Genomic DNA, 27,212 nt, shown 5'->3' with positions numbered 1-27,212 from the left:
CGCCCTCTACCACCAGGAGGCCGGATTACTGCGCGCCTCAGACAGTACGTCTTTGGCAGCAGTTTTATGAATGCTCAGCTGAAGAAATACGTTACACACATACAGTTGTTGACAAAATACACTGTACATTATATACCTCAGCTAACTAAACTATGGTTTAGTTAGCTGATATAGTTCATATAGCAATAAAGTCTCACTGCACAGCAGCTCAGCAGTTAACCAAGTCATTGTGCACAATCCATGTTGAGGCACAAATCAGTGACGTGCCTCAACTGGCTGCTGATCACCGCACCGTCTCTTCTCAGTATTTGAACGGCAAATGTGAAAATAAAAATAAAAATAATCTAAAACTGGTGAAGTTAAATGGAAAATAACTTTAGTATAATCACTGGATACATATAACAATTTAATTTTTTTTTTTTCTTTTTACATTTTTTTTCTTTCCATGATGGCAGGTGAGGCCCCGCCTCCCCTGCTATATATATATACACAGCCTGGCCCCCGGCCAAATTGTTTTAACCCAATGCGGCCCCGAGTCAAAAAGTTTGGGGACTCCTGCTTTACACCATGTTCCTGTTAATGATACATATTATCTCAAATAACTACCAAAGTATCGATGTTTTGATTTGAGATTCGATATTACAGCCTAAATATCTGTTATCGGTATTTCAGTATCGATCCGCACATCAGTCACCCTGATGAATGACGGCAATTGCAACACACTACTGGGTGTGTCGCACTAGACCAGCAGTAATAAATGTCCTGAAGTTGAACAACCACACAGCACACATTTCTAGCTGAACAATGACTGCTCCTGAGTGGAAGAAACGGTGCGATGAAGAGTGGGCTTTGGGTGGAATGGCGATGCCGGACAGCGTAGACTGGAAGTCTGCATATGAAGCTAAACCATTTGGAAGAAATTTGCTGAAGAATCCTTCACCTCACGGTACTTTTTCTTTTTTCTCTACTTTCCTCCTCACTTCTTACTCACAGGCTATAGTCAGAGGAAATGCAATACAGCATTAAACATAATCTTGATTTAATAATGTTGTTTTTAGCCACATTAACGCTTTTTTAGAGCTTTAATGCAAACTTTAACATGTTATCAACCACACTTCCTTATTGTATCCACCTTTTCCTGGTTATGTTCCAATCAACACTCACGTTAAGGTGCGTTCATGAACCTCGGAATTTCAATCATCAATGGATGGCTTTAAACGTCATTACTTCAACAAACAATCGTGTGTTATTGTAATAATGTTAAGACCTCCAACATATTTAATGATGATCCAGAAGCTATTGGAGTGACAATGAGACCGTTGTAAGCTTTATTGCCAACTTTAAACCCCTGTGTCCGCCCACTACTTCGCTACGTCAGCGCGGCCGCCATCTTACGGCAGTCAAGACTGCCCCAATAACTAGTTTGAGTTTGAGTTTATTTCGAACATGCAAGCATACGAGACAATGGGGCAGCGATGTGTTTTGTTTTATGAATCGCTTATTTGCGTGACTGTCAATAATTGTACTATTCATAGAGTTATAGTTATCAATGTAGAAAACAGTAGCAATCATAGACATAATATTTTTGGTAACACCTTAGTATGGGGAACATATTATAAGTAACAAATACTTAACTAAGAGTTATTTGGAGACTAGGGGAACATATTCTAAGTAACAAAGACTTAATTTAGAGTTATTTGGTTAGGGTTAGGGTTAGAGGGTTATGGTTAGCGTTGGGGTTAGGGTTGTACTGGTTGTGTAATAAGGCAATGCAGAATAAGGCATTAATAAGTACTTAATAATGAGTAATTAAGAGCCAATATGTTACTCATTTGCATGATAATAAGCAACTAATTAATGGTGAATATCTGTGTTGGCCCTGTGATGAGGTGGCGACTTGTCCAGGGTGTACCCCGCCTACCGCCCAAATGCAGCTGAGATAGGCTCCAGCACCCCCCGCAACCCTGAAAGGGACAAGCGGTAGAAAATGGATGGATGAATGGATGTTCCCCATACTAAAGTTTTACTCTTTTTTTTTTATGGAGACACTGTCGCATATCTCTTTTTGATGTAGTTACATGATGAGACTTAAAGTTAGTATTATTTGCAGACGACACAGCTGTTTTTTGTCCTGGAGAGAACACACATAAGCTACTACAAATAATAATAGAATAAATGAATAAAATAAAGAGATGGCTTGACAGAAACAGACTATCCTTTAACCACAGTGAAACTAAAACAATGCTCTTCGGTAATATTAGAAGAGAAAGTCAAACAGAAATACTAATAGACGGAGTGGACATTGAAAAAGTAAAATAAAATAACCTTTTGAGTGTAATAATAGATGAGAAAATGAACTGGAAATCACATGTAAAAAATATGCAACATAAGGTGACAAGAAATATTTAAATAGTGAATAAAGCAAAATACGTTCTGGACCAAAAATCACTCCATATTCTCTACTGCTTGCTGTTGTTACCAAATCTGAGTTATTGTGGAGAATAATGGAGAAATAACTACAAAAGTACATTTCATTCACTAATGGTGTTACAAAGAATAGAATAATACATAAAGTTGGATACAGAAAACATACAAACCCTTTTATTTATTGAATCAAAAATATTGAAATTCAATGATTTGGTACATTTGCAAAACGTATATACAAAGCAAACTATAACCTGTTACCCAAGAATGTACAACAACTATTCTCAAAAAAAGAAGAAAAATATAACCTTAGAGGAAAAACTAACTTAAAACTTGGACGTACAACACTTAAGACCTTTGGTATCCCAGTATGTGGAATTAAAGGCCTACTGAAACCCACTACTACCGACCACGCAGTCTGATAGTTTATATATCAATGATGAAATCTTAACATTTCAACACATACCAATACGGCCGGGTTAACTTATAAAGTGCAATTATAAATTTCCCGGGAAATATCCGGCTGAAACGCTGCGGTATGATGACGTATGCGCGTGACGTGGTCAGTTAAACAGAAGTTATGGTACCCCGTAGAATCCTATACAAAAAGCTCTGTTTTCATTTCATAATTCCACAGTATTCTGGACATCTTTTGCAATTTGTTTAATGAACAAAGAAGGCTGTAAAGAAGAAAGTTGTAGGTGGGATCGGTGTATTAGCAGCGGACTACAGCAACACAACTGGAAGACTTTGTTGGAGAGCAGACGCGCTAGCCGGCGACCTCACCTTGACTTCCTACGTCTCCGGGCCGCCAAACGCATCGGGTGAAGTCCTTCGTCCTTCCGTCGATCGCTGGAACGCAGGTGAGCACGGGTGTTGATGAGCAGATGAGGGCTGGCTGGCGTAGGTGGAGAGCTAATGTTTTTAGCATAGCTCTGTGAGGTCCGGTTGCTAAGTTAGCTTCAATGGCGTCGTTAGCACAGCATTGTTAACCTTCGCCAGCCTGGAAAGCATTAACCGTGTATTTACATGTCCACGGTTTAATAGTATTGTTGATTTTCTATCTATCCTTCCAGTCAGGGGTTTATTTTTTTTGTTTCTATATGCAGTTAAAGCACGATGCTATCACGTTAGCTCGTAGCTAAAGCGTTTCGCCGATGTATTGTCGTGGAGATAAAAGGCACTGAATGTCCATTTCGCGTTCTCGACTCTCATTTAGGGATTGATTGATTGATTTTCAAGAGGATATAGTATCCGAGGTGGTTTAAAATACAAATCCGTGATCCACAATAGAAAAAGGAGAGAGTGTGGAATCCAATGAGCCAGCTTGTACCTAAGTTACGGTCAGAGCGAAAAAAATATGTATTTCACTGCATTCTAGTCCGTCACTCTAACGTTCCTCGTCCACAAATCTTTCATCCTCGCTCAAATTAATGGGGTAATGGTCCGAATAGCTCTAGCTGGGTTGAAAACAATAGGAAAATATGAGGGAGTGAACAACTGACAACGTCACGCTACTTCCAGTAGGGGCAAGGTTTTTTTTTATCAGAGAGCAAAAGTTGCGATCTTTATCGTCGTTGTTCTCTACTAAATCCTTTCAGCAAAAATATGGCAATATCGCGAAATGATCAAGTATGACACATAGAATGGATCTGCTATCCACGCTTAAATTAAAAAAATTTAAGCGTGGATAGCAGTAGGCCTTTAAAGGCCTACTGAAATGACACTTCCGTACCTTGCCCCTACCGGAAGTAGCGTGACGTCACCGGAGGAAAGACTTCTCACAATTCCCCATTGTTTACAATGGAGCGATAGAGATTCGGACCGAGAAAGCGACGATTACCCCATTAATTTGAGCGAGGATGAAAGATTCGTGGATGAGGAAACGTTAGAGTGAATGACTAGGATGCAGTGCAAGACATATCTTTTTTCGCTCTGACCGTAACTTAGGTACAAGCTGGCTCATTGGATTCCACACTCTCTCCTTTTTCTATTGTGGATCACGGATTTGTATTTTAAACCACCTCGGATACTATATCCTCTTGAAAATGAGAGTCGAGAACGCGAAATGGACATTCACAGTGACTTTTATCTCCACAACAATACATCGACGAAACACTTTAGCTACGGAGCTAACGTGATAGCATCGTGCTTAACTGCATATAGAAACAAAATAAATAAATCCCTGACTGGAAGGATAGACAGAAGATCAACAATACTATTAAACCATGGACATGTAAATACACGGTTAATGCTTTCCAGCCTGGCGAAGGTTAACAACGCTGTTGCTAACGACGCCTTTGAAGCTAACTTAGCAACCGGACCTCACAGAGCTATGCTAAAAACATTAGCTATCCACCTACGCCAGCCAGCCCTCATCTGCTCATCAACACCCGTGCTCACCTGCGTTCCAGCGATCGACGGTGCGACGAAGGAGTTCACCCGATCACAGATGCGGTCGACGAGACGGAGGAAGTTAAGGTGAGTTCGGCGGCTAACGCGTCTGCTATCCATCTCTGTCTTCCTGGTTGTGTTGCTGTAGTCCGCCGCTAATACACCGATCCCACCTACAACTTTCTTCTTTGCAGTCTCCATTGTTCATTAAACAAATTGCAAAAGATTCACCAACACAGATGTCCAGAATACTGTGGAATTTTGAAATGAAAACAGAGCTTTTTTGTATTGTATTCAATGGGGTACCAATACTTCCGCATCAACTGATTCCATCACGCGCATACGTCATCATATCTAGACGTTTTCAACCGGAAGTGTGGCGGGAAATTTAAAATGGTAATTTATAAGTTAACCCGGCCGTATTGGCATGTGTTGCAATGTTAAGATTTCATCATTGATATACAAACTATCCGACTGCGTGGTAGGTAGCAGTGGGTTGCAGTAGGCCTTTAAGTTATGGAATGGATTAAGCAAATTAATTAAACAAAGTACTAATATGATCCAGTTTTAGAGGCTGTTCAGATTAAAGGGGCTTACAAAGTACAAGGAAGAACAATCTTGCAAAATATCTTCAACCTTATTGAAGACGAGATATTCTTCATCTCAGTATGTTAATCATGACTGACTATTGAAAGAACTGCTGCACTATTCATTAATTGATGTAATTGGGTTACAAAAAGAAGACATTAAATGAACATATGTTAATATACATTTTTATTTACAATATGAGTTCCACACTTTTTTTTAAATCATGCCAGATACACGTGTATTATGTAAATATATTTTGTGAGGTATTGTTTTATATTTTGTTTTACTAATCATATGCAGTAGTCATAAAAGTGAGACTCTTTGAACAATATTTAATGCAATTAGTATTCAGTATTCAGTTGAATTGGATTAGTGATTATCAAATCAAAAACTAAATATTTAAAAAATCAATAGTCTTATTTAGGGCAGGAATTTTCTCTCGTTGTCCCTCTGTTTGGCCGTGTGCCCCTAGACAAATGGTATGCGCTACATTGGCCACGATGCCCCGACGGACGCATCTCTTTTCCTCTGTGGAATTTTCATGTCATTACGGCTTCGTTGATGAGTGGTGGGTTTAATTCTGTATCGTGTGAACTGCCGCAGTCCCACACAAAGCACAGTGCTATACAACACCAAGTATTACCGGTGTTCCCTCTAAAGCGCACGCCTGCGCAATAGCGATCTGCTCACGCATCCTCTGCACACAGCAAATCTATGCCGCGCACAAAATATCATCCTATCTGAACTCTAAACAAAATAAACACAACTCTATTTGTTCTGTACGATTTTTGCAATGCTACTCAGTGAGTGACAGGTGACAACAAGCATCCCTAACCGATAAAACAATGTTCGTCAACACTGTTTTTAATTATTGGAACGTTTGTCGAGACGCTTTTAAATGGACAGGAATGCCATTGGTCACTTTTATTTATTTATATTCGGCCGTAACCACACCAGAAACATTAGTGAAAAAAAAACTTCTATCCAGAAAAACTGGTCATTTGCTGCGGTACAAACCATGCTTTAACCAACTCTTTATCATCTGTCATATCAACAGCAGCCGCCCTCTCTCTCACTCACCTGCACTAACACAAACACTCATGGCACTTAGCCACTGATGTGTTTATGGCCACACAAAAATGTGTGCTTATTCTACAGTCAAATTATTATGAAAGTTAACTTACGGATAATAATCATGAAATGCTGCTACTCGATTAAAGAAATGGTAATAAAAAGATATATTTTACAGACAGAAAGTTACGGGAATTTACACTTTATTTAACGCTTACATCTCCATGTGCAACATGAGAATATTTTAAGGGGAACTAAATGTGATCTCTGAAAGGTGTACAAACTCTGTCCAAAGTAGGAGTCCCACCCAGACTTACAATACTAGTACATAGCTCATGAAAAACAAGATTATTTTTATTTTCATTGTTACGTTACTACCGTTTATCCTCACATCCCTAGATGATAGATACAGTTTTATTGTGCTCCTTAGTAATACAAAGTAATTGATTGTGTGCAGGTATGCTAGAGATAAGAGGTCCATGTGTCACAATGAGTAGTACTTGTGTTTGAAAAGGTTTAAGGAATATTGTGTGCATGTATGACTGATCGACACACCTTGTCAGAGAGACCTTCTTTGTCATGTTTGCAGTGAACTGCAATAGGTGTGGTGTGGTGTTTTTACACTTTGTCCCCGATTACTTCACATAGGCTTGAGTAAAGATATCCCTCCTCCTGAACCTGAGATGCCGGATGCTCCCATGCATAGTCCTCCATGCTTTGAACCGGAAGGTAAGAAATGGCTTTTTGATGTGTATGTGCAGGTGCGTGCCTGTGACGCATTTAATCTTGAATTTTTAATTCCAAATTTAATTCATAGGTGACTTCAGTGGCTGGAGCACAAACACAGAGGTTCTCCCCTGCGATACCAGCGGCATCCCAGCAGGGGTTGTGGTCTGTGCCTTGCCTCAGAACAGGTATGTGTCATGGTGGAATACCATAGAGTGTTTCCCACAGGCTTACGCCAATTGGTAGGCAAGTTCACAAACACAAGCACGACCCAGCCGGGGCGATTGCTCCTCCACAGTTACATTTGGGGTGCACAGTACAGCGTACTGCATTGTTTATTTCATTACCAACATTTTTTTTGCCATAGTTTTCTGCAGCGGATCACAACAGAAGTGATATAAGGATACATTTTATATGGAACAGCTTCTTTTATTACATTCTAAGACCCAGCAATGCATGTTTGTCTTCTCTAAGGGACTAGCGTTTAAGAGCCATTATTTCCAATGCAAAAACAATCAACACAAATAAAACTGGTTGTGCTGTAAAGAGGACATCATGGTCTTTTTACAGTTCTATGTGATTTGCTGAGGTTAGTCCAATGAAATAGAATGTCTTTTTCAATGTCTTTCCAAAATGGCTGCCATTAGGGTTGCGTGATAAAGACGATATACCGTATATTACCAAATAAACGCCCTTGGGCAAATAACCGCCCATGTCCTAATAGCCGCCCGGGGTCTGACCCCATTTTGTGAATTAACCGCCTCTTCCTAATAACCGCCTATGTCCAAATAGCCGCCCATGGGCTGTTATTTGCATAATTTAGATTAAAATGCTACTGGCGTTGCGTTTGCTATAGTATTATTGTTTTGATGGTTTTATAGAGTACTTGGTACCATAATTTTATTTTTCCTGTATGCTGCTTTATTTAAAACTTGGAGTATTGTAGCCTTTATTTTATTTAAGTGACAGTATTATTGTTCTGTTTTGATGGTGGGTTTTATACTTGAGTACGTGGTACCATAATTTTATTTTTCCCGGTAGGCTGCTTTATTTAAAAAGTTTATTTATTTTTAGTATTGGTATTCTATTTGACAATTGTTGCACTACTGCCATGTTGAGGCCTTGTTGATCTCTTGTCTTTTGATAGCCTACCTCATGTTGATCTCTTGTTTTTTTGTCTGTATGTTTACAATAGCTTTTACATTTAAAGTTTTTTGTACGAAAAAAGAATACTGGACAGTAACCATTGTAACCAAATAATGGCCTGGTGCAGGCTGGTGCAAAAATAATTAAAAGCCTTGTGCAAATAACCGCCTGCTTCTTTTAAACGCCTGTCTCCAAAATCGATTTTGTGAAATAAATGCCCGGGCTACTATTTGGTAATATACGGTAAATTATATACAATTGGTTGACGATAGACCTTTTAATACTATTGTCATATCGTGATTATGCATGTTGATGACACATTCGAGCTGTGTCTTGCAAATTTGACAGAGACAAGAGATTGAGCGCTTCCTTACCACAATGTAACTCAATTTGTAGCTGACTAATCCTTACCTCCATAGTGGCAAATAAATTACGTTTCTTCCAAATAGCATTATCAATGGAGGACAAGGAACAGCTACACATGCTACATTATACACCGTAGGAAGATAAAATAAATGTAAACAAATATAGGCAGATCAATACAAATATCAACAGTGACGATACCAAGTATTGTATCATTATATGGTCAATACCACAGTGATTAGATCAATATTTTTTATTATCACAAAGTCGTTTATTTGTTTACAACCTCAGGAAATAAGTAACTGGACAAAGGAGGGCTTTAAGAGCAAAAAACAAAGCCCATAGTTTTTGCTTATGCTTAGTTATTTTGCTCAAAATGTATGTAAAAAAAGGGAATAAAGATATAATATAAATATGTAATTGATATTGTTACACCGCCATACTGTGTTTTTGGCTGATTTATAATTGTGATAAAAATGTATTCAGTCAATGATCTTACAACAGAAAGTAACCAGATATTAAGAGTAAATTAGCAAGTAGACTAATAGTGTTGATAAAATAATAATACAACTGGAATTTATAAAATATATTACTGCATATGTCAGTAGCCAAATTTTTTGCCTTAAAATGGTTATATTGTCATTTACATGTCAAATAATATATATGTATGTGTCATTATTTACATATCGCAATATAGATTTTAGGCCATATCGCCCATCCCTACATCCATACTGACCTGCATGCTTTTTTCTTTTGTCAGAGGGCTGTCAAATTATTAAAAATTTCAATCAGTTTTCAAATGAATTATACATGATTAATCACCATTTGCAACTATGCCTGAAATACAGTATATGCCTATTATCACAGTATTGGACAAACAGAAGGATGAATGACAGGACACAATTTTGTATAGTTAACGCTTTGTATGTCGACCTTATAAATCAATCTAAAACACATTGAACACCATTACAGAAATACATTTTGGAACTACAATCTGTGTGTTATTTCCTGTCAGACTCTAATTTAGTCTTTTTTTCCCCTGTTTTGTCTCTGAGTGGCGCTTAAACGCGTACGTCAACTGTCTCATCAAAATGTAGGTATGTTACTTGTGTCGACGAAACAGGAACGACACAACATGTAACAATATATCCAATATTTATTGCTCAAAACTTACAATTGTCTTCCCCCGCATAGCTTAGCTTTACTTCCGGTTCCCGTCTACAGCCATAAGCCTTCTGAGTAATGTAGCGTACAAACATGTACTTCCTTGTTTACATATATTTATATATTTATTTAACCTTTATTTATCCAGGGTAAAACAATTAGGAACATGTTTTCCTTTTCAATGCTGACCTAACAAAAAGGCAGCCTTTACATGTTAGAGATGTTAACATGTGCTGATAATCCATATACTTCTCCCTCCCCTTTGTCTTAGCCCTAAACAGTTGGTTTTGCGTGTTTGTCAATCAAGTGATGTCCGATTGCTCTGTCAGGCAAGGGGGAAGGGCCAAGTGTTAGTGAGGCACAGCTCTTGAAACGAAGTGAGCTTGTTGACCCCCCTAGATATTGAGTGCTATGCAGCTAACAAATTAATTACAAGTGTGAGTTACATTTTTTCTATAAAATAATAATCTATCCATCCATCCATTTTCTACCGCTTATCCCTTTCGGAGTTGCAGGGGATGCTGGAGCCTATCTCAGCTACCATCGGGCGGATGGCGGGGTACACCCTGGACAATTCTCCACCTCATCGCAGGGCCAACACAGATAGACAGACAACATTCACACTCACATTTACGCACTAGGGCCAATTTAGTGTTGCCAATCAACCTATCCCCAGGTGCATGTTTTTGGAAGTGGAAGGGAGCCGGAGTACCCGGAGGGAACCAACGCCGTCACGGGGAGAACATGCAAACGCCACACAGAAAGATCCCAAGCGCAGGATCGAACCCAGGACCTTCGTATTGTGAGGCAGACGCACTAACCCCTCTTCCACCGTGCTGCCCATATATATATATATATATATATATATATATATATATATATATATATATATACACAATAAGTAATAATGAAATAATAAGTTAAATAGTAGATTTTTATAAAGCCAAAACTTGCGTATAATCACTTCCCTCAATGTAACACATTTTATATTCCGTAAGCTGATGCGCCAGTACTTGCATATTTTGCAGAAAACGTCCTGTTATTACCTGTCATGTTTTTGAAGTAGATGGGCGAAAGAAAACAAAAAGAGCCCTAGCAAAGCCGAACACCGCGTGTTTGTCGCGTCTGCTTTATGTCACTGCCGGCAAATTTGATAAAGTTGCGAGACTCGAGCGACATCTAAATTCCATCCATCCATCTTCTTCCGCTTATCCGAGGTTGGGTCGCGGGGGCAGCAGCCTAAGTAGGGAAGCCCAAACTTCCCTCTCCCCAGCCACTTCGTCCAGCTCTTCCCGGGGGATCCCGAGGCGTTCCCAGGCCAGCCGGGAGACATAGTCTTCCCAACGTGTCCTGGGTCTTCCCCGTGGCCTCCTACTGGTCGGACGTGCCCTAAACACCTCCCTAGGAAGTCGTTCGGGTGGCATCCTGACCAGATGCCCGAACCACCTCATCTGGCTCCTCTCGATGTGGAGGAGCAGCGGCTTTACTTTAAGTTCCTCCCGGATGACAGAGCTTCTCACCCTATCTCTAAGGGAGAGCCCCGCCACCCGGCGGAGGAAACTCATTTTGGCTGCTTGTACCCATGATCTTGTCCTTTCGGTCATAACCCAAAGCTCATGACCATAGGTGAGGATGGGAACGTAGATCGACCGGTAAATTGAGAGCTTTGCCTTCCGGCTCAGCTCCTTCTTCACCACAACGGATCGATACAGCGTCCGCATTACTGAAGACGCCGCACCGATCCGCCTGTCGATCTCACGATCCACTCTTCCCTCACTCGTGAACAAGACTCCGAGGTACTTGAACTCCTCCTCTTCACCATGGCACTAGATTCTAAGGGCCAAGGAGGAGGGGTAAGCTGCAGAAATCGGATTGAGTCATCGTCTCTAGTTTTACCAACAAAAATTATCGCTGTAGATCGCTCTCAACAGTTCACAAATGCTCTTAATGTGCGTGGGCAAATGTGTTGGAACATAAATTAATCCTTAAGATTGACAAACACAAGCGTAAAACATACACAGAGAATGCAAGTGGCAGACAACAAACATCAAGGAAGCATTGGTTGGGTTTTTGTAATTATAATTAATTATTACTATAATTAGTTATAATGAATGAAAACCGTATATGTTTGAGTATATGTTTTTACTGAGTTGAATAAAAAAATAAGCCTCAATACTTTTGCCTTAACTTGGTAAAAGAGCGGCTGTAAATTCAGGCATTTTATTTAGGCTAACAAAAAGTGTGAAAAATCCTGGAGGAACTGACTAATTGCTGGATCATTACAATTATAATTTTTTCTGCTATGCTACGTGTGGTTGTTGTTTGTCTAGTTGTTTGGACTCTTTTCCTTAATGCTTCCTGTCGAATCATCTTATTTTTTAGTATTTGTATACTCTAGCCTTTAAATAGACTCCCTTTTTAGACCAGTTGATCTGCCGTTTCTTTTCTTTTCTTTTCTTTTCTACTCTGCTCCGGGGTGGACCGCTAGCCTGTCCATCGGATGGGGACATCTCTACGCTGCTGACCCGTCTCCGCTCGGGATGGTTCCCGCTGGCCCCACCATGGACTGGACTTTCGCTGATGTGTTGGACTTTCACAATATTATGTCAGACCCACTCGACACCGAGGATGTCGTTGTGGCTTGTACAGCCCTTTGAGACACTTGTGATTTAGGGCTATATAAATAAACATTGATTGATTGATTGATTGATATTACAGCCCTAGTATTTTGTATTCATGTAGTTGTGTTTTTAAAAGCTAGACATTGAGTTGTTTTAGGTGATTTTCGAAATGATCATCTTTATTTTGATAATATTGAAAACAACATTCATTACACTATTTATTACCTATACTATATACTGTATGTCCTCTGTGGTAGACATGAGGTCTTACTACAACTACTTTTTAGTGTTAGGCAGTAACACGCTACAAGTAGCTTAACTACAACTAGCAACGCTATGTAGCTTAACTACATTTCCCCGTAGCCTGGCGTGGATTCACTTCTTTTTGAACCAGTAGCAATTCCTGTAGCTTTGCTATTTTTAGAACCATGTAACGAGGTGGTGTCCTCCGAACGCTACACCCTACAAAGAGAGCAAATGGACTGCAAATCCATCCATCCATCCATCCATCCATTTTCTACCGCTTGTCCCATTCGGGGTCGCGTGGGTCCTGGAGCCTATCTCAGCTGCATTCGGGCGTAAGAATCCAGGAGGGAAAAAAATAAAAAATCAGAGAAAATACAATAACCTGGATGAATGACAACATCCATAGATATGGAGATCATATGTGATGATTGGTTGGTTTACGTATGAGAACATCCATGTTGATTGACTGGTTTTAGTATGATCAGTCACGATTGGCTAAGGTTGGGGCAAAACATTAACCAATGTGATGCAGTGTTTACGGAAGTAAACAGGGTTGTCAGTCTCAACACGATTGTGGCAATCTCAAGTATTTTATGCAATCAAAGTCAACATTTTCTCAACAAAATTATAACTTGTCCATCACTGCTGCTACTACTGCTACTACTTCTTATTTTTCATATAAAATGATGAAGATGGTTAAAGCAACAAATGCATCCAGATGTAGAAATAGATGTGTGTCTTGTAATATGCCTACCTAATATGACAGTAGTAAATTTAAAGTAGCAATTAAACAAACACATTTTCTGAGAAAGTAAACACCTATTGTAGTAAAATTGCAACTTTTATTTTTATTGTTTTTTGGAGGTTAAACAAAATTAATCGCCTTATCCAATTTCCATTCCAATTTTCTGATCACTTTATTTGACTTTAGTTGAATTTAGTCAATAACTGAAATATGTTATTCCTCAGCTGGTTTACCTTGGAGCAGACTGTGGACCTGAAGGCGGAGGGGCTGTGGGAAAAGCTGCTGGATGATTTTCAACCAGAAATCATGATCCAAGACTGGTAAGTTAAAAGTGAACAATCACATTAAAGTACACACAATCGACTGAGTTATTACGCAATTAGCACTCTGAATCGATTATAGAAATATGTTCTGAGTGACAATTTACATCTGAGAATTAGTGTTACAGAATTGGAAAATTGGAAAAGTGTTAGTTTGAATGTTGTCCAGGATGAGTGGAATGTGTTGATGGTGGAATGGTTTGACTCATTTGAGAAATGTGGGAATTGGTGAACTTTGCAGAATGTCCCATTCATTTTAATGGGAATTTCCTGGAAATTTGGGAATTTTGGGGAATTTTTTTTGAAGATGACTAATAGCATGAATGTCCTGAACAAGGTGAATTGGTTGGTGTTTAAATGTTTTAATTGGTCGAGAAATGTTAGACTTACACTTCCTTTTATTGTCATTCAAATTTGAACTTTACAGTACAGATAAGAACAACATTTCGTTCCATTAGCTCATGGTAGTGCGGGATAAAAGAGCAATGAGGTGCAGAGATAAATAAATAGATTACTGTACAGATAAACATATTGCACTTTTGCATATGCATCCACGTTTATAGATGTATGTTATATTGTCTTTATGTTCCAGTGAGTTAATCCATTTTTGGGGGGAATTGAGAGGATTATTATGATGCGTTCAAGAGTCTTATGGCCTGAGAGAAGAAGCTGTTACAGAACCTGGAGGTTCTGCTACGAAGGCTGCGGAACCTCTTTCTAGATTCCAGCAGTGAAAACAGTCCTTGGTGGGGGTGGGAGGAGTCTCAGCAGATTTTCTGAGCCTGGTCTGGTCAGGCAGCGGCTTTTTGCGATCTCCTGAATAGGAGTCCTGATGATATTTTCCGCTGTCCTCACCACTCTCTGCAGAGACTTCATGTCTGAGGCACTGCAGGCTCCAGAAATTTTGAAGTAGTAACGCTTTCTAATTGAGAATTAGGGCAGGATTTCTTTGATATTCCAGGAAAACCAGAATTTTATGGAAAGCTGGGGAAACGGTTGGTGTGAATATCCAGGAATAGTGGAATGTGTTAATGGTGGAATGCTTTGAATCGGCTGTAAATTGTAGGAATTGTGTAAAAAATTTGCCATTAATTTTAATGGGAATTTTCAGAAAATTTGGGACAAGTGGCAATTTTTTTGAAAACGATATGTCCTAAATGAGGCGGATTAGTTGGTGTTGGAATTGTTTGAATCGGTTAAGAAATGTTGAAGTAGTAGCCTGTTATATTTGATAAATGGTATTACGGAATTCCTGGAATTTCAGGAAAACCCGGAATGTTTACGGTTTAAAAAACAACTTGGTTTTTGTAACTAAAAGGAATGTTTTAATTGTGGAATGGTTGGAATGGGTTGTTGAAGCGAAACTCTGGATTCCTGAATAGGCTGAACACTTTGAAGTTGGAACGGTATGAATTGGTAGAAAAATGTGGAAGGAGTAACGCGCCAAAACAAGGATAAGAATTAAAAATATATGAGTTTTGGGGTAGAATGTTTTGGAGCATTCACACGTTGGAGCATTGCAACATAGTGCAATTGAACGCCCCTTGCTTACTACAAACATTTGTATGAATGAGTCCCAGTGCCACTAGGGGGAGCCAAGTGACTGTTTCCTAGCTGGTGGTGAGTTAGAGTGCTTCTGTCTTGCCCCCACTTTTTGGAACAAGGATGAGGGATAGAAGAAAGATAAAAATATAGAAAATTTGTAACAGCATACGGAAAAATTATGTACAAGTTTCACTTTTGTATCTCATTACTCATAACTGTCGTGCATTCAAAGACCCCCGACTAGAGTTATAAACAGAGGAGTCACTAATTTTTAAAGACAGGAGGAGACTTAACACCCAGAAGATGCACTAAATATAATATAATCATCATAATAATGACGTACTATTATGATTTGTTTTGTCCATTGATGATAATATACATAAGTCAGCTCATCTCTACTTTACACTCTGAAGTAAAGGAAACCTTGACAGATGTATAATCATATTTAAGTGAATACTGGCAGGTTATATGATTATTTAAATCATATTCTGGCCAATTCTTATTGAATTTGTTGTCTTTTAAAAAAACTGATCTAGATATGTTCTTGATATGTTAATCCCATCTTTTCCAAACCCAATTAAGGTTTTTACGTTTTTTTAAAAGTTGTTTTTAACCGAATCTATGCAATATTTAGTTTTTTAGTGCCCATAAACATACCAAGTGTGTGTGTTTGGGTTTAAGGTGGGATTGGGCCCTTTAGGAGTCAAGTGTATAGGGCCTAGAATGTGGTGCTACGGCTCTGACTCCATCCATCCATCCATTTTCTACCACTTGTCCCTCTCGGGGCCGCGGGGTGCTGGAGCCTATCCCAGCTGCATTCGGGTGGAAGGTGGGGTACGCCCTGGACAAGTCACCACCTCATCGCAGGGCCAACACTCTAGGTCAGTAATTAAGCTAGCCTTCCTCTCTTCTTTCATAAGGTACGAGGAAAGTCAGCTGCATGAGTCAATCTACCAACTACAGGTCAAGTTATTAGGTGCAGACAAAAGCAGCGTGATCGCGGAGCACTCCGTCAAGCCCAGTGAGGACCTCAGCACCTATTCGCACACATGGAAGGAGGTGAGCTCTTTACACTGCTGGCCTGCATGCATGTGGGGCTGCTGCTAAAAAAACAAAAACTAAAAGATTAAAAAACGGGGTTTTAAAAAGTCTAAAAATCAGAACATTGGAATTTAATGCCTTTTAAAATGTCTAAAATTATCTTAAAATCTCAATAGATGTGTTAAAGGGGTCCTATTATGCAATACTTCGCTTTTTTAAACACTTGGTCTACCAGTGAAACAGACCAAGTCGAGTGTGTAAAATGTGTGCCGCCAACATGATGGAACTATTAATGCTGAACGTTTCTTCACTGAACATAGAATAATCATTTATGCTCTGTAAACATATCCTGTTGTACTGACACTTGGCTAAAAATAAACACTGTAAAGCAGGGGTGTGCAAAGTAGACCAAAGGGTGATCATTTTTGGCCCGCAGCTTGTCTGTTATTGGCTCGTGGCTTATTCTAAAAATAAAGTGAGTTATTAATGAGATGTATCGTTGGATATTACAGTAATTTGCTAAATCGCCTATAATACGTTTGAATAACTTATAATACAGTATATTGTCATGCATTGGATTGTTTTGAGTAGAGATAGGAATCTTTGGGCAACTTATGGTTCGATTAAAATTCTTGGGGTGACTATTCGATTCAGAATTGATTTTCGATTCAACACGATTCTCGTACTGTTATTTGGTATGTAAATGATAATAAAACTTTTTCAAAACAGGTCACAGGTTACAAAAGCTCCTCTTGGCTGCTGACGTACGACTTATATGCGCAGTGTTGCCCTAAAAAATGTATTTAAAAAAAATATATTTGTTTTGAATTTCATTTACAATAATAACAGAATGTTTATCTAATAAAAGAAAAATAGAGCAACCCCAACTTCAAACTAATTCCAGCTTTACAATACTTAGGATATAAATTTACAAAGCAATTGAAAAGACATACAGATACAATACTAAAAAAAAATTAAAAAAAATCAACAGTTAATATTAATAATGATACTAATAATAGTTGTATTCTTTTTGTTTTTTTCTTAATTGTACCAAAATATGAATCGATTTAGAATCAGAATAAATAAAAAATCGTGACTTGGATGTGAATCGATTTTTTTGAGTACCTCTTGTTTTTAGCATATTTTATGTGAGTGGCCCCCGCATGATTCTTGTCTTACTACACTGAAAATTACCGAACTGTGACCTTAATACCGAGGTATGTAATGAATTGTAACGATGCTGTACTGTTATACCCCGATAGTATTATTGTAACTTTTTTAAATGTTGTGTATGCTTTATCGAGCATCAACACTGCACCACAGTACATAGATTAACGAAAGTTACAATGCTCAGATTTTTTTCCCAATTTTTTGTTGTGAAGCTTCTCTACCCTTCCAACTAACCAAAAACAAAACAAATACCGGTAAAATGTTTTGAAAAAAATGAAAATAAAGAAAAAAGCAGTATTAAAATGAATGCCCTTTTTTTTTTTTTAAATAGAAAGAACAAAGCGGGAGTTTGTGTTGTGATGAAATGAGATCAAATGAGTCATTTACAATATCACAACACAGAATAGCAAGTTGGGAAGTTGTTGCCAAGACAATGGTCAGGTAAAATAAATTAATATATAAAACGACAGAAATATTTTGTTGTTCGGTAATATGACAATGCAGAAATCTCACACCTCCAGCATGATGTGCAGTAAATTTGATAGAAATCAGAGGATTCCAAATTTGATCAAACTTATTTAGTGACTAATGTTATTTCAAACAAAGGCATGAACTTCAGTCTCTCTTTCAAACATTTAGATTTTTGAGGATGCTATTCATAACAACAAAATGGAACATCAGTGTAAGCTCTGATGTTCCATTTTGCAGCAGAGATTACCAAATGATTTCAATGATTTGTGGTTCCAGGTCAAACAATTTAATGAATGGTTGAAGCTGGTGGATGGAAATGAATATGTAGCACAACACACCTTCTTAAAGAAAACATTGGACATGAAATAAGGATGTGCCAATTGATCGTCTGATCGGTATCGGACGATTTCCGTGACAAGATACGTGATCAGCCATTGCCGATTAATGCCTTTTAATGCTGCTCACAAACACTCATCCTCTCTGGTTGACAATTGCCCAGCAACTCATTAATTATGCGTCTCCCTACACAGTGTGGAGCCGCTCCCCTAAGCTAATAATAATCACCTCCATTGTGACATATAAACTGCATTTTTTAGTATCTTAAATATTAATGGAGGACAAAACTAAACATGTTTCACACAGAGAGAAAGCCAAGACAGGCTTGCTAATAGCTAAACTAAGCCAGCTTGAAACAACACCAAGAAATAAGGGCTGAGTAAAGTTGAAGAAGTGTAGATGGAAAAATGTTACAGAAGAAAGTAAGTAGCATTTTAGATTAAAAAGATTTGGAGAGAAGATAATACAACGACTGTTGGTGTGTAATGGCCAGGATGGCGGCTAGATCCATAAATTGGGGATGCCAATATTAAGGGTAGTATTGGTATATAATCTATATCAAAGTGAGCAGATCGATATTTTCATTTTTTCAAAATAATTTTGAGTTTTTTTGGTTAATGTTTTTAAACTCCAGGAATCATTTGTTGGACACAGGATGAATTTGAGGGCAGTGCTGTACGGTGCGACAAATTTATACAGGATGACTTTGAGGGCAGTGCTGTACGTTGCGACAAATTTACACAGGATGACTTTGAGGGCAGTGCTGTACGGTGTGATAAATTTACTCGCAAATTCGCCTAAAAATAGACCGTGCGACTTTATAAAAACAAAACAAAAAACTGTCTTACATGTGCGAAAAGGGATTTCAACCCTTTCATCGCATTTTGCTCCTAAAATAAATCCATCAACATTTGATAAAACTAAAAAAAAAATTTCACCAATCTGTATAGCATGTTTGAAATCAATTTAAACCATAACCAAATGGACAAGTGATTGATCACTCGCACTGAGAGCTGTTTGTGCTCCCCTCCTGCGCCTGCAGCACCGCTCCTCCTAGCTCACACACTCAATTGTTCCAACACGGATGAAACTAGATCTTAGTTGAAGAAACTAGTCAGTAAAAGACAACATTTTTTTCACCATCACTTGACACAAACTGCACTGAGCGCTAGTAACTACAAGGGTCGGAGGGAATATTGAACAACAAATCAATGATAGAGGAGACAAACTTGCCATTTTAAAAAATACCGCATTTGTTGACAAGAACATACAGCCATGGAAGCACATTCAATCTATTTCAAAGATTCAAAAGAGCTGCCATCAGTCGACAAACTGCCGTTGTTAGCCTGCTAAGCTAACAAAAACAGCTCAAGCTAAGACTACTGAGCGTGGACTCAGTCACATCACTAGGCAACAGGCACCGCCTTTTAAATGTCACACACTCCAACTCACACACTTGTGTCATATATATATATATATGTATATATATATATATATATATATATATATATATATATATATATATATATATGTATATATATATATATATATATATATATATATATATATATATATATATATATATATATATATATATATATATATATACACACACACACATGGAACTTATCTCAACTGCATTATGCCAGATATTTTAAGTTTTTTTTTTTTTTAAAGTAACACATTAATTAATTTTCCTAGTAATTAATAACTAACAAGTGATTTATTAAAAAGTAATTCCGTTCGTAATTAAATTACATTTTTGGTAAAGTAACGAGTAACTATAATTAATGACTTTTTAAAAGTAATTTTCAGAACACAGCCTGTCACACAGCATCATGAAGCAGTTGGCAGGTTGGTGTTCCTGGCTAACATCTTTGTGTGCATGTCCTGTAATAATGTCTACCTATAAAAACACCATTGATAAAGGTCAATTATTTTTATTTACACTGTCGTCTTAAACAAGGGCACTTTATTGTACATTTTGTTATTTTGTGTTTTTGTTAGCTGAAGAATTGAGCATAGTTAAATATTTTTTTAAGAAAATTGGAGATTATATTTGACTTTTTATATATTAATTTCAAAGCATTTTTTTTCTTATCTCAAAACCGCTTAAGTTAGGATCCTATTATGCACAACCTAATTTTCTTACTTACTGATTTGGTGTATTTGGGATCCCCATCAGTCCCGAAAATTGAAAAACAAGGCATGGTGGAGATATTTAGTTACGTCAACGAATATTTCTATTTATGGGTTAGTTTTACCAGCCAAACTATATCGGGATATTAGTTTTGGTCCATATCGCCCAGCCCTACACTCGTGTTAGCGACACGGCATTGTCTGTATGTATGAGTGCACGTGTGTACATTCAGTGTAAATAATGAAATTGTGATAATTAGGACCTTTGTATGTTGCTACAAAATTATTCTGTGCTACTCATTTTTATTTATTTAGTAGCACTAGTGCTACTAGTGAAAAAGCTAAGCGTGCAGCCCTGTTTGACTGCAAAAACAAAGTGATTTAAAAGAGTATTAGTTAGTAGATGTTGCTTTTGTTTAGTTATTGTGCACTATTGAATGTTTTGTGCAAACAATTATATAAAATGAAAGAAAGTAAGGAATTAGTGTAAATATTGTGCTGATATTGTAAGACTGTCAATAGCACTCATCATAAATGCATTGAAAATTGTACAGTTAACACATTTGATCGGTATTAGTATCGGCTGATCTCACTCGTGGATGATCGTATCGAAATCGGTAGCATAAAACCCTGATCGGAACAACCCTAATATCAACAAATAAATACAACTAAAACAATAATGGCCAAAACAAATTTATATTTGAGATCTATTGTTTGATATTGCACTTATTAATTTGCTTTGTCACCTGCTGTATAACACAAAGCTAAGATCCCAGTGTTTTGTTAAGATAATTAGCTATTATTGACCTACCTTTGATAGTTTTAGCTTCTACATTACATTGTAAAGAGACTTTGTGGACACCCCGTATGTAAACACTGTATGTACTGTACTTGTGGTACCACATCTGATTTTTATTGTACGTCTGTGTGCTGACCTCTAGGTGTCGCATGTGTTCTCTGGCTATGGACCAGGTGTGCGGTACATTCACTTCCTGCACAGACTGAAGAACCAATTCATGATGTCCTTCTACAGCACAAGCTTCACTGGTAGCTCAGTGATGATCAAACCAGTCAAAACCAGTTCTTAGATTTCGTTCTACTGTCGTGAAACATCTTAACACAAGTTGGCTTTTTAGTAAATAATAAGGTGAATAAACCCTGAGACTGTTAATTCTACTTTTTAATGCTGATGGAAGGGTGGGTAAATATTGGTTAAATACCATAGACATTAAAGAGAGCTGAGCAGTTAATGGTATTTTTTTATTTAATCGCAATGTAGTAAAACTAACTGAATAAATATTTACTAAACGCAAAGACTGCGGTTTGACTGATCACGTTTTGCATGAGTAAGCGCATGTAAAATGTCAATAAATGGCAGGCCGCTTCATATGAAATTTTACCGCAAACGTATTCCTAGCCCCTAATTGCTGTGTCATTGATCAGCAAATAATGGCGAATTTACCCAGAAAATTCCCATTGTTGCACACACTGTTATTGCTGGGCTGCCACGAACATTTTTTTTTTTACAAAAAAAACAAGTTTTTAATAGAAAACCTGCATCGAATTAAATTCAAGTTAGATTTAAAAAGTATATACCGGTAAATGGTTTCACAATAATATGAAAGTGTACAAAAATGTTTGTAATGGGGGGCCTTCAAAATAAACTTCTGCTGTATTGAGCGAGGGACGTCCTTGCTCACTGTCACACATTACATACCAGTATTCCCAAAGCAAAACACACTACTGACCTTCACAATAAAAGCACTGTGATGACAAGACTGCAAGTCAAAGTATTTAGTCAAGTTTATAATTGTATTTTTTATAAGAAAGAACAGTTTATGTATTATAAATATAATATTTGCAAAAAATAACAAAGTTTACCAGTTCAAACGTTAAGTATCTTGTCTTTGCAGTCTATTCAATTGAATATAGGTTGAAAAGGATTTGCAAATCATTGTATTTTGTTTTTATTTATGATTTACACAATGTGCCAACTTCACTGGTTTTGTATATGTACACACACATATACACGTATATACAGTACATACACACGCACACACACGCACACACACACATACATATGTATGTATACATATACATAATACAATAAATAGATAAATCAAATCAAATCAACTTTATTTATAAAGCACATTTAAAATTTACCACAGGGGTAGCCAAAGTGCTGTACAATGGGCAGGTTAAAAATAATACGAGAACCGAGCAAACACAACACAACACAGACAGAACACGATAAAAAATAAATAAATAAAATATAAAAACATAAAAACAGGTTCACAGCAGGTGTATTATGGGGCGCCATTGCAGGATGGATATCACTCAGTGTTAAAAGCCATGAAATAAAAGTATGTTTTTAAGAGAGATTTAAAAACAGGAAGAGAGGAGGCTTGTCTAGCACTCAGAGGTAGGTCGTTCCAGAGCTTGGGAGCAGCAGCAGCGAAAGCTCTGTCACCTTTAAGCTTCAGCCTTGTGTCCGTGACCGTCAGTAGCAGCTGATCGGCTGATCTTAGGGATCGGGTGGGGCAGTAAGGCTGAAGGAGGTCGGAGAGATATGTTGGCGAGAGGTTGTTTAGACATTTAAAAACAAATAAAAGGAGTTTAAAATTGATTCTGTAACGCACAGGGAGCCAGTGAAGGGACGCTAATATAGGGGTGATGTGCTCACGTCTGCGGGTCTGTGTTAGCAGACGAGCAGCAGAGTTCTGCACGAGCTGCAGGCGGGCGAGGGAGGCCTGGCTAATGCCTACATACAGGGCATTGCAGTAGTCTAAACGAGTCGAGATAAAGGCGTGGATTAATTTCTCGAGATCATGTCCTGATAGAAGCGGTTTCACTTTCGCTATTTGGCGTAATTGATAAAAGCTTTTTTGTACGACGCTGCTGATTTGTTTTTCGAATTTAAAATCTGAGTCGAACTTTACCCCCAGGTTTGTGACACAGTCGCTGAGATATGGGGTCAGAGTGCCGAGGTCAATGTTGGGGGAGGGGGAGCGACTTGGACCGAACAACATAACTTCTGTTTTGTCTTCATTTAGGCTCAGGAAGTTAGCTGAAAGCCAGGCTTTGATGTCGTGCAGGCAGTCAATAAGACGTTGAACCGTGTTATTTTGTGCCATGGGAAAATAAATCTGGCAATCATCGGCATAAAAATGAAATGCAATATCGTACTTCCTAAAAATAGAACCAAGGGGGAGAAGGTAAAGCGCAAATAAGATTTGGGCAAGGATTGAGCCCTGGGGAACCCCATGTGGTAAAGGAGCTGTGGAAGACATAAATAAGAAAGGGACTGTCGCAGGGCAATTGGGCAGCACCACCGGGGCCTCAACATGGGGGGCAAGAGACTCCCCCAACCCGACACCAGACGGGCCCGCAAGGCCTCAGCGCAGGGTGGCCCAAGCCAGACCTGGCCCCAGGCCCCAGGGGAAGGAGTCAGCCCAAGAACACCCGAGGCCAGAGGGGCACAGGCTGGCCAACGCCAGACAGCGGCAAGCCCCTCCAGGCCCCCGGGCGCAGTCCCCCGCCCAACCATCCACGAGAGGGACAGCTCACCGCCGACCCCTAGGCGACCACCCGCACCCCAACGCCAGCCCAGGCACCCCCATCCGCTAGACCGGAACCAAGGTACACACTGCAGGCCCACGCAGCACCCCCCACCTACGGAACGAGACCCCTGGGGGCAGAGCCGCACCCCCACCCCCCACAGGAGTGACATCAGGAATGTGATGAGAGGGGTCCAAAGAGATCGGAATTCTGTCAGTTTGATTCAGCAGACATTCTTTCCAAAACTATATGATCTAATAAAATGTTTTTGTAAAGGTTTATACACAAATTATTTTTTGATTTCCAATTCATGAGAATAGTGTTCCTAGAGATGCATAATGCACTGATAAGGAGGAATGTTTTGTTTGTATCAAAGTCAGTTGTGGAGAGATCACCCAACAGGCAGAGTGAGGGGGAGGTTGAAATGGGAATCTCTAAGGCAAGTGACAGGTTCTCGCACACTCCGCGCCAGAAGTTATTAACGGGCGCACAGGACCACATTGAGTGTAAGTAGTTATCTACCTTAATATCCGAGCAGTGTACACAAATGTTAGAGTCACCTAAACCCATTTTAAACATTCTTTGACCAGTGTGATGTATTCTGTAAAGTGTTTTGAGCTGAATCTGCCGTAAATTTGGATTATTAATCAAACGAAAAATATTGAAGCATAATTGTTTCCAGAATTCTGGGTCACAGCTTGTGGATAGATCTGAGGGCCATTTGGAAGTTGGGATACCTACTGTGTTATCTTTGTTTGATAATAAAGCATTTAAATTGGATAAAGCTCTGCGGGCAGATATTTTGAAGAATTGAACGGTAGTGGGGTTACTTTCCCATGTTGTTTTGTTGCATCTTGCACTGATTACAGATTTGATTTGTATATATTCTAGAAATGTGTTAGGATTTATTGCATACTGTATTATTAGGTCTTTAAAAGAGATACAACGGTTTCAATCAATGATATATGCAAGGCATCTGACTGCCTTATCATACCATGTTGGAAAGTTCAATGGTTTCTTGTTAAGCAGAAAATCAAGATTATTCCAAATAGGCGTAAATTGGCAGGGAGTGAGTGGGCACCCAGTTATTTTCAAAAATTCCCACCAAGCTGTTAAGGTAGTGCATATTAAAGCAGTTGTGTTTTAGAATAATTTGGCTAATAAAGGGCAAGTTAGAAATGGGGATCTCCTGGCTGAGTGATTGTTGAATATATAACCATAAATTATCTAATGAGTTGGAATTGATCTATTTCAATACGTAGTGCAGTTTTTTTTGCAAGGAAGTAATGGGGAAAATGTGGGAGTTCTAGACACATTCCTTGGGTTTTTGTAATGTTTTAAGTTCAAGTTAAGTTAAAGTACCCACGATTGTCACACACACACACACTAGGTTAAGGCTTATGCGTGCTGGTTTACTTTTCCAAAGAAACTGATTGATGTGTGAGTTTAGTGATTTGAACCAAATTTGAGAAGGTTTGGTGGGTATCATTGAAAAAAGATCATTAACCCTAGCCAAGACTATTATTTTCGTGGCAGAAACCCTTCCCACAAGTAAGATGGGCAGTGTCATCCAACGCGCCACCAATTAATTGTAACAGACAACATCGTAAGTATGAATGAAGTACCTTTGACGTTTGACCTGCCTCTAATTTAGACTGTTAACATGACATTTGCATCCTCCATAATAGTGAAAACAACTGGCCACGAAAGAACGCATTTCACGTGTTTTGAGTTGCACCACATCCGGACAAAAGCTTCCACTAATGGAGATTGTTAAGCGGATGACTATGCCAAAAGAAAAACTCCCGAAAGACATAGTCGTTAAAGTTAACACAAAATGATGGATGAACTTTTTCACTGGAAAAAAAGCATTGCTTGTTTTGGACAGTATTAGGGCACATATATTGTAACAGATTTTGTGAGAGCAGCCATCAAGAAAACAAACTCAATTCCAGCTTTAATTCCTGGAGGTACAACAAAGTCATTGCAGCCACTCGACATCAGTGTGGATTGCGCATTTTAAGCAGCACTGGGAGTTGTTGGGGAGGCTCGGATACCCAGCGTCGAGAAATCATTCATTAAAACTTTCTGTATGCAAAAAGTATCCTTTTCTGAGGTTTTCCAGTGGATCCTAACATCGTGGAGCAGTGTGAAAGAATCCACCATCACCAATGGGTTTAGAAAGGCTGGACTGCTGCGTGAAGAGAACAGCACAACTTCAGAGGTAACTTTGCCTCGAGATGAAAGTGACATTGACGATGACACCGACAGAGGGACTGAAAAGGTGTGATGGAGATGTTTGGAGGCTCTTCAACTCAAACACTGAAGAAGACAAATTCAGTGGTTTCAATGCACAGGGGGAGGATGAATAAAGACATCAATGACTTTTCTGTTTTGTTTGATCATCCGTTTTACTGCCATGTTACAGGCACCGTTTGTTAACAAAGTATGTAAATAAAAATGTACAAAATCTTTCTGTGTAAATATTTCATTTCACAACGTACCTGTACATACCTGTGGCTTATAGTCCGGTACGGCTAATATATGTAAAACTTTTTTTTTCTTTTAAAATTTTGTGGAAAATACAGTCTGGAAAATACGGTAAATAAAAGGCCAGTATTGCTGATAATATTTAATTAATCATTTCCTGTCATTACATTTCGTGACTTGAATATTAACCAAGTATTAGTGATATTATTATAAACGCTAACGCAGACCAACTATTTATAGCAGCGCTTTGATCACAGGCTTGTGTGCCTATTTTGACATTATTGAGTGGTAAACCGCTTCCTCGCGTCTTTGCTTGTGAAAGTTTATTATATTTATTTTTTTATATATATATATATATATTTTTTTTTTGTTTTTTTTGTTTTTGTTTGTCCTGTCCAGCTTCCCAGGCAAATCATATAGTTGATGTAGATGCCCATATCGGCTGTTCAGATTTACTTTACAAAAGAGAAGTGTAGGATACTTTTCTTGTTGCCTTATTTGTATTTGACTTAATTAAATGAATTTATATTATCATTTGGTGCAGCCGGGATAGAAAGAGAAAAAAAGGAAGACAGAGGGGGAAATTGTGGGGACAAGAGGGGCATTAGACAGAGAGACAAAAACAACAACAGCAAACACAACAATAACAACAAC

The 27,212-nt window shown here is 38.5% G+C and overlaps 1 protein-coding gene across 2 annotated transcripts; it reads left to right on the top strand.

Annotated features, from left to right (window-relative positions):
- The first annotated feature begins 668 nt into the window (after positions 1-668).
- On the top strand, positions 669-26,516 carry nccrp1 (P1, F-box associated domain containing). Of its 2 annotated transcripts, XM_062048319.1 has the most exons (7): positions 669-946; positions 7,126-7,206; positions 7,295-7,391; positions 13,713-13,808; positions 16,274-16,412; positions 25,605-25,674; positions 25,757-26,516. In XM_062048319.1, the coding sequence occupies exons 1-7, from the start codon at positions 805-807 to the stop codon at positions 25,843-25,845; spliced, it is 714 nt and encodes a 237-aa protein (XP_061904303.1). In that variant the 5' UTR covers positions 669-804; the 3' UTR covers positions 25,846-26,516. The 2 variants fall into 2 exon arrangements, with proteins under 2 accessions (XP_061904303.1, XP_061904304.1); XM_062048320.1 differs by lacking the exons at positions 25,605-25,674; positions 25,757-26,516 and adding an exon at positions 21,452-22,189 and having other exon boundaries at positions 678-946.
- Positions 26,517-27,212: the final 696 nt, after the last annotated feature.

The sequence above is a fragment of the Entelurus aequoreus genome, linkage group LG05 (genome assembly GCF_033978785.1).
Source record: "Entelurus aequoreus isolate RoL-2023_Sb linkage group LG05, RoL_Eaeq_v1.1, whole genome shotgun sequence".
NCBI classification, from domain to species: Eukaryota; Metazoa; Chordata; class Actinopteri; order Syngnathiformes; family Syngnathidae; genus Entelurus; species Entelurus aequoreus.
The sequence above is the reverse complement of the archived record's forward strand: the minus strand, read 5'-3'. Positions and strand labels throughout refer to the sequence as shown.

Excerpts from the sequence above, each read along its gene's own strand:
- nccrp1 (XM_062048319.1), top strand. The coding sequence starts at position 805 with ATGACTGCTCCTGAGTGGAAGAAACGGTGCGATGAAGAGTGGGCTTTG. Across the intron at positions 7,207-7,294 it reads TCCATGCTTTGAACCGGAAG|GTGACTTCAGTGGCTGGAGC; the intron begins GTAAGAAATGGC and ends TTTAATTCATAG. Across the intron at positions 7,392-13,712 it reads TGTGCCTTGCCTCAGAACAG|CTGGTTTACCTTGGAGCAGA; the intron begins GTATGTGTCATG and ends GTTATTCCTCAG.